The sequence below is a fragment of the Carassius auratus genome, chromosome 30, assembly GCF_003368295.1.
Source record: "Carassius auratus strain Wakin chromosome 30, ASM336829v1, whole genome shotgun sequence".
NCBI lineage: Eukaryota > Metazoa > Chordata > Actinopteri > Cypriniformes > Cyprinidae > Carassius > Carassius auratus.
The window spans coordinates 27,994,807-28,003,958 of NC_039272.1; the positions used below are offsets into that span (position 1 = coordinate 27,994,807).

A 9,152-nucleotide genomic window follows, 5' to 3' on the forward strand; every position below is an offset into this window, starting at 1 on the left:
GTTCTTGTAAATACGGGCATGTAAACATGATCGGGGGAAAGTCGGCTCCTTAGTCTGTTAACAATAAGGCCGGCCGCGGAGAAAACGCACTCTGACGACACAGACTCACAAATAACGGTGTGCTAAGCGAATAAGTTTTGTGAAGCGCGTGTTTTCGTTTCACCACTGAATGGGATCCTCATCTGGTGGATGGCTCCAGCAAGAACTGTTCCCACCGCGCGGCAACCTCACGCTCTCTCTCGTGAAGCCAATAAGGAAGTGACTAAAACTGCAATTCGTCAACTGGCCGCTTGAGGCTGGCTGCAAAAGGGAGTCAGTCCCATAGACTCCCCATGTTAAAATGCCCAACTTTACAGCAGAAAAAAACATGTTTACAGCCTGGTTTAAAAAATTATTTTGGTCTATATTGCTAATTTTGCCCTTCATGACAACTGTGAGGGGGGTGATTTTTTTTTAAAACTCATCCGTTTAAATTATATTAAGGCTTAAAGTTCTGCATAATTAAGGGCGTGGCCACTTGAGTGACAATGCCATCGCGCTAGGTGGGCGTGGCTTCAGCAATCAGCTCCCGCCTTTTTGCCCATTTTCGATTATCCGGGAGAGTCGCGCGGTTACGCGCTGCCAAGATGGCGACTGCGTCGCTTTCATTATGAGCGCGCATACCGCACCGCATCGAGTTAAAAACATCTCAACTTTTCTGAATGCCGCAAGCGCACCGCGGGTCATGTGACAAGAACTAAACATTCAGCTTCTTCCTTTCCCGTAACAACGTTGAAAGCTCAGCCAAGATGAAGGCCCCTTATTCATTCATTTATTATTTTTTCTTCATATCTTCAAATATGCCATGGAGAATCACAGAAAGTGACGAAATTAGGTTTTGTGAACTGTGTTTTTTTTTTTTTTTTGAAATTCGAATATCATTTTTATTTATCGAATCATTAGAGCAGAACGAATATTCGAATGTTCGACTATCCGTGCACACCCCTAGTGCCACTGCTCTCAAATGTTAGTCTGGAGCCCTGCAAGTAAATTATTTTCTAATTTTAATTTTTGGCCTTCACTAAGCCTTTAAGAGCTCCAACTTTCACAAACAACCTGTTTAATATGAAATGCATTCCTTCTCTTTTTTTTTCATTATGTTCGGACCACATTAGAAATATTAAGGGAGTAAATTAAAACATAATTCATATAGTTTATATAAAAATATTGTTATCAGCATGAAGTAGATTTGTCTCTCGTCGTCTGCAGTGTCAGATGCCAGAAGATTTTACTTGCATTTTCTAAGTTTAAGACATTCACCTGCATAACTTTGTACGTTGCTTGTGTGATATCCATTGGCTCACCTACGTAGTGTAAAACATATATATTAACAATATTTAACTGACATGCGGTTTGCGGGGGGAACATGGTGTGTTTTTATGGTGCATGTTGGCAATGTTGTCTTGGCGTGTGCGTGGCCTAGTGGAGGTGGGGCTTGGCTAGATGATATTATCAAATATCACAATATAAAGCTGATTATCGATAATATATTTTTTACATATTGCCCAGCGCTAAGGTGCATGTGCTCTGACAAAATGACTTGTGGTGCTCATGTGGGTTATACGAGTTTGAATCCAGCTTACAACATTTTCTGATCCCATTTCCTCATCACTTCCTGTCTCATTGCTATGTGTCTATCCAACAAAGAGGTATAAAAACAAAAAGGGAAGGAGAAAGGTTTTGTGATGACACTTCACAGCCTAGGGTGGATCATTATCTCATCAATGCATGGAATGTGAGTTCACAAACTGAACAAGCACAGACAACAACATCCAAAAACATGAATTAATCTGACCTCAGGGTCAAAGCAACTAAACTTGTTGAGGAATAGTGGGAGAAACACATTCTGATGTCTTTGAATGTAAAGCACTCTTATTTTGAGATGCTGTTGCAAATTATTTCACATGACTTTTCAGAAAACACTTTAAGATTGTCAGCAGTTCAAACTGGATTAGACTGTGAATTGCTGTATTATTAAAATAATAAATGATCATCCTCATTGAAGGTTATACACATCTGAAATGGATTATGAATCTATAAATATAAAGTCTATATAAGACCAATATTTTAAAAACCAAAAATACTCAATATCCAATTTTGTAAATGTCTGCTGTGTTTATTGTTGGTTTTGGGGGGTTCTTATTAATAATTACATAGTTATGTCAATGTAATTAATGAATGTTTGTATGCATAAAGGGTTAGTACACCAAAAAAAAAAAAATTAGACTGTGTTTTACTCACCCCCAAGAGTGCAGGGTCCAGGGTCACATATGACTTTCTTCTTTCAGACGAATCCAGTCAGAGTTATATTAAAAATTGTCTTTGATCTTTCAAGCTCTATCATTGCAGTCAGTGGGTGTTGCATTGCTTTAGTCCAAAAGACGTGGAATAAAAAGTGCCCTTCCATTAAAAAAAAAAAGTGTCTCACATGGCGCTGGGGGGTGAACATAGGCCTCCTGTATTGAATCGACGTGTTTTTTGTAACCATTTGAGTCTAGCTTGCGTTAACTGTTGTAAAAAGAACTGGTTCTGTGTAAAGCTGTTGGCGCAAGCTAGATTAAAATGATTATTACGTTTAGAATATGTATATTTTTCTTACAAAAATGCTTTGAGTTGCTACAGGGAGGCCTTTGTTCAATCCTGGAGCCGTGTGATACACTTTTTTATGGAGGGCTGCTTTTTATTTCACTTCTTTTGGACTGCAGCAAGGCAGCACCCGTTGACTGCAATGACAGAGCTTGAAAGATCAAAGATCATTTTTTATATAACTCAGACTGGATTCATCTGAAAGAAGAAAGTCATATACAATGCTTTGGGGGTGAGTAAAACGCAGCCTAATTTTCATGTTTGGGTGAACTAACCCTTTAAGCTTTATATGCTTTTAGACCACCAGTCTTAATTTTTTTTTTACTTTCTATATCATTTATTTATTTTTTTAATGACCAGTTAACCTTTTATTTTTGAGATTGGTGAGAAATGGGGTCAAGGAGGGCAGAATAGGATTAGGAAAAAGTCAGGTTTCTAACTGCATGTGCGTATTAGCAGGTGTTTTATCTGTCACAAATACATCCACTACATTCTCTGACACAGCTTGTATTCTGGAATTTAAATTTATTCTAGAAAAAAGCTTATTTCATATTGGATCCATTACCTGAACATTACTGAAGTTAAATCTGATTCACACCTGTTTCTTCACAAAATTGATGACCTCAGTGATTGAATGCCACACTGCTATTTTTTTGAACACACCCCTTTCAACTAATTCAACTAATTGCCCAATTGCACAGCCTTAAGAGCGTGCATATCATGAATGCTGGGTCTCATTTGTTTTCTGAGAATCTACTGAACCTACTGGTAACTTGTTTGCCACGTAGCAATAAAAAAATATACGAAAAACCTTGATTATTCTGGTTAGTCACATTGTACTGCTATTATTTTGAACAATACTGTACTTACTTTAGTAAACATAGGCTACAGCACTAATAAACCAAACATGACAGACTGAGGTTATGATAAGGGCAGTAATCTGGGGGCATAGTATAAAACTGTACATCACTGTAATACAACCTTCTTTCATTTTTTATCTATTTATGTTGAGGGACAATATTCTAAGTATTCTTTATCGACCACTGCCAAAGTCATGGCTATAAATGACAAATACATCTTTGTTTAAATCTTCAAGTAGTGTGGGGCTTTCCTTTAGCTTGTGTGTTCAAAGGAGACACTAGGAGACATGGATTTGTGTTGCCATGACAGTGTGGATTCAGCTACTAAAGTCATTGATCTGACTTATTTAGACTAAGGCCCTGTCCACATGAATGCGGGTATTTTTTAAAACCACAAGCTTTTTCTACGTAGTTTGTGCATTTGTCAACATGCAAACGCAGCACCGGGTCACTGAAACTGAACATTTTTGAAAACTTCTGTCAGGGTGAAGATTTTCAAAAACTCAGGTTGCGTGTAGACAGCAAAATCTGGGATTTTGACTTGTGACGTCAGAGCAGGCGCTGTTATCTCTGCCTACTGGAAACAGGCTTCTGATTGGCCAACATGGCTTTACAGTTGAGATTATATTGCCACCTGTTGGTTTGGCGTGCGCTTGAAAAAAATCGTAGTGCTTCATAGTATGCTTCTGCATTTTCATATGGACAGAGATTTTTTTTTTTTTAAACGGAAGAAGGAAAAACTTTATAAAAATACCCATGTACATGTGGACATGGCCTAAGGGATGAATACTCCCAAACTCACATAAATACACTTTTGATAAAAACATAAATTAGCGTAGAACATGAAAAAATTCTTCTTATGATTGTATTTGCAACATTATAATGACTAAATATAAAGTCTTCAGCCTTTTATATTGTGCAGACCTTTTTCGTAAACTATGAGGAATTCCAAATCATGAATCATTCAGACATTTTAAAACAACTAAGCTGCAAATTCATGAGTAGTCTGAGGTCACAGACTCATATTTAAAGCACCTGAAATACAAAATGGGAAACAGTGGCACCATCTAACCAATAAATGTGCTCTGATACTGAATGGACTGCATCTTGCCAGCCAGCTGCAGCTGTTTTCAGCTTCAAACCAGACAAAATCTTCAACTGATTTTATGTGTCACTGAAATCAAAAAAGCAGCACTGCGGAGATAATACACTTATCAATATGAAATATTTTGTGCTTATGTCAGTGTCTGGGTTGTATCCTAAATATGTCCGTATTTCAAGTTTTATTTAAAAGGAAGATGCCACCCTTTTTTCCATATTCCAATGTTCTTCCCTCATCTTAGACAAATTCATACGTACCTCTCCCGTTTGAGTGCGTGCACTCAATCATTGTAGCGCTTAGTGCCACTATGCTAGCGTTTAGCTTAGCACCATTCATTCTTTAGGATCCAAACAGTGATTAATTTAGAAGCTACCAAACACTTCAAATTTTTCTCTATTTAAAGACAGTTACATGAGTAGTTACATGAGTAAGTATGGTGATGCAAAATAATATGTGCCAATTTTCTAAGCAGATAAAAATTATGACTGTAATGTATGGTGGAAGAGCACTTCACTTCAGAACTTCGCCCTCGGCGCAATAATATCATCACTCCTGAAAACTCCCCCTCCCCCTCCCCCTTCCATCAGGGAAAACATGGAAATGTTTGGTGGCTTCTAAACTCATCCCCGTTTGGATCCAAAGGAATGAATGGTGCTAAGCTAAACGCTAGCATAGTGGCGCCGTGCGCTCCAGCGATTGATGCACACTCTGAGATGGGAGAAGTACGTATCAACTCGTCTAAACTGAGGGAAGAACTTAGTGGAATATGGAAAAACGGTGGCATTTTCCTTTAACAAATATTTGTCATCACAGAAACTAGGCACATACAACACTGGTGCCCCATCAAAAATACAATGCATGACACCCGATTTAACTTTAAAAAATGGCCTAATTACTTTAAAGTAAAAATATCTTAGCAACTTTCACTTGGCAAAGCATAATTTTTGGGTACAGCTCTACAGTCAAAGAAACACTGCATATCAATTCACAACTGTCCTGTGGCTGGAAACAAAAATTTAGCTACATCTGACATCCAGGAGGGGTGAAAATAATTTTTTCCACCATGCATAAATTTAGTTTATGAGACCAAGGCAACTTTATGTGTATTTATTTGTAATAATTTAATTTTTCTATATTTACCTAGAGATATGAGAAAGCAACAGTGAAAGGGATATATAAAAGTCTAAATGTGAAAATATGTTTATATGTTGCAACATTGCTTTATTACTGAGTGCTTCTTCTTCTGAGAACTCTCATCTAAAATTTTAGTTGTCTAAAAGCACAAAATACAGTGAAATAAAACATTATTTACTCTAGTTATTCATCTGTGATATCATCATTTTAGAGAAACAACATTTGGCCTGTTACAACATCCACATATAAACAAAATCTAAGAAATCTGGACTTAATGCATCATATCCTTCGGTATTGTTACACAATCAGTGCTGACGCACACCAAAAGTGGCCAGCTGTGTGCTTTCTTATTTAATATTAAACATGTTTTAAAAAATGAATAAAAGTGCATTAAAATATTTTGCTGTGTGCATCTTCAGGGACTTAAATAAAAAAAAGATAGTAATATCCAGAGTGTAGACACAAAGACTTCAGTGACATTATGTGCTCTCCTCATTCCATGCATTATTGCTGTTCCACCACAATAACTGTGTTTGACAGCTCAAAGGGTTGAAAATGTCAAGCACTGTAACAAAACAAAGAGTCAAGCCACACTCTTGAAAATAACTAATTTCAAGAGTTCTCTGTATCACCTTAAGTTCAACAGAGAACCCTCTCATGAATCATTCTCAATTAACATGAAAAAGAAAATTGGAGTTTTGGTTTGAAACACCAGCTCATGTGTGGTTTTATAAGGAACTAATAAATAAAATGTTTTTAATTTATTCTAATGTCTTTTTTTTTTTTTTTTTTTTTTTGCTTAACAGCATCTTTCGAATTGTGCCTGCACATTTCAATAAGTTTCAGTTAGAAATTTTAATAACTGTAAAAATAAGTGTTTGGCAGGTAACTGTACAAGGTGTCAAAAGACATTGACTACATTGCTTTATTAACATTGAATAGGGTGCAGGCCCTCGTGTTTTGGTGGTGCTGTAAATAACTCACACAGGGCACCAAAAGGCCAAAAATACAGCCTGGGGGAACACAGGTGGTGTCAGTCCTAGACCAAAGCTGCCTCATTGTAGTCTTCAGATTTTAGATACATTGGATGAAGAATATCAATTCGGTTGCCATTGAGGGATGCTTTAGGCAATAACACAAATACACTGTATTGATTAAAGAAGGTAAACTGTGTGCGTGTGTGTGGGCGGGAAGGATAACAGTGGCCAAAACCGAGTAATATCGTGGTATTTTGATATAAGGTATTTTCCAAGGTAATACCCATATGTGCTATTTCTTTTAAGTATAATGTACAATAGGATAGTAGCCTACCAATAAGATGGATAAAATGCATCAATGAAAATAAACTGAATCTAAATGTGTATTTTTATCTTTTATAACTGAAAGTTTAAAGATCATTTCTATATGAATAAAGCTTTATAGTAGAATTCAGAATTTTACAGATATACTGTATAAAATATATTGCCATTTCAAATAAAAAAGGTTTATGTTACTGGTTAATGTGGTAACTAGTTACTAAATGAACCTTACATGAAAGTAATTTCTTAACTGTCAGTTTGGGTAAAAATACAGTTAAACGGACACATTATGTAGGCTATATGTAGGCTATATTTATATATTGTGTTTTTGACTGAACATTTTAGTGGAATACAGTATAAATCAGATGGAAATGTCTCTGTATTTTTGACTTGGCCGAAATATACCATCGGAATGGAGTAAAAAAGAACCAGGCTTTTGCAATTAATGTTGTTGTTTTTTTTTTTTAGTGGGTTAAACAGAATCATCAAATCTTTATAGAACTGAATCTAAACTTACTTCTCCCGTTGTCTTTTATAAATGTGATGATGTCTTTATAATTGAAAGTCGGCGGATCTTCGTAAGGGAAAGCCAACACGGTGATATTTTCCTCTCGCAGAATTATGTAAATGCCCTCGGAGAGAAAGTAATGAGGCCGATCGTCTTGTTTCAGGTCGTGGAAGATCATCAGCGCTCGACTGCTCCAGTTAAAATAGGAGTGCAGATAACTGACAAAGTCTCCGAGTTTGGTGGTGGTCGGGCCCGTCCTGACGATAGTTTTAAACTCTTCTGATTTATCAAAGCCATACGCCGGTCCTCCCGCGGTTATCAGGGGGAGCTTCCAGTGGGATGCGAACCGTCCGACGGACGCTACCGAGTACGTGCAACCGGGTCCGATGAACGCGTCTGGTTTGTTGTAAAGTTTTGTGTCCACAGCGATAATCTGTGCCTCGATTTCCGAGCAAGAACCAGAGGAATCCTCTGTGCTGTAGTTCAAGAGGTTGATGGTGTGTCCTCTTAAAAGTCCGCTCTTCTGGATCTGCTCTTGCGCCATCCGGATCGCGGGGAGGACGCGCGGCGATGCCCACGAATACTTCAGATTGTCAGGCAGCATCACCGCTACGGTAATATTCCCGTTTTCGGTTCTGCATCCCAGTACGAGTATGTATATAAGTAGCGCAATGAAAAAACTACATCCCATCTTAAGTCCCGATCCCATCTTAAGTTGACAAATAAAACCTAGTGTAAGCGCGCCAGGTAATAAGATTTATTATTCTCAAATCAAAGTTAAATGAGAAAAATCCTCTGTTAAATAAACAGTACGATCCATTCGTGGCGCCTTTCTCCCTTGTAGTCCAACTAAATAGCTTGACCGAGTCTCCTGGTGCTTTATTTGATGGACTCCTCAGTGAGAGTCAGCGCGCGTGTGCTCCTGTGTGAATAGCCAGATGAGCACAACTTCGCCGCGCGCGCGGCTCTCTCGCTGCCCCTACACGTCATGACAGATGCTAACCGATCCTTTAGTTAACGGCTCCCTCTGTCTGCAGGTCAAATATATTCTCCTTCAGTAAAGTTATGGTGAATTTCAGGAGGTTTATTACTGTACGACAGTTTAACGATTCAAAATTTCCCTAGCTGTATTCTTTGATCGCCCAATTAGCCTAAACAAACATTTTTCGACTCATCAAAAAGCCACAGAGGAAATTATTAAAGCATTTTTACCAATTAAAATGCTTAAAATTTAACTGAGGTGGGTTAAGGTGGTGATGACACCTGTTCACTGGGACAAGTCAATTTGAATAGTCAAAATACCAAAATAAATTCATGCAGAAACTTTAAATGTATTAGGCCTACTATTGGCTACAGAACATCAGCTAGCTAACTGTTAGCCTATTTTAGAATTATTTGTATAACCCTAAATGAACGTTTTCAGAATTTTACGGGGTTTGATACAGTATTGTTCAAAATAATAGCAGTACAATGTGACTAACCAGAATAATCAAGGTTTTTAGTATATTTTTTATTGCTACGTGGCAAACAAGTTACCAGTAGGTTCAGTAGATTGTCAGAAAACAAACAAGACCCAGCATTCATGATATGCACGCTCTTAAGGCTGTGCAATTGGGCAATTAGTT

At 37.6% G+C, this 9,152-nt stretch overlaps 1 protein-coding gene across 1 annotated transcript in view; it reads right to left on the minus strand.

Moving 5' to 3' along the window:
- Positions 1-8,467, minus strand: part of LOC113049852 (atrial natriuretic peptide receptor 2-like) — a 113,986-nt gene extending 105,519 nt beyond the window's left edge. The window contains exon 1 of the mRNA XM_026212539.1: positions 7,537-8,467. Within this exon, the coding sequence (XP_026068324.1) occupies positions 7,537-8,236 (700 nt within the window). The 5' untranslated portion in view covers positions 8,237-8,467. The remainder of the gene's footprint in view (positions 1-7,536) is intronic.
- Between the last annotated feature and the right edge of the window lie 685 nt (positions 8,468-9,152).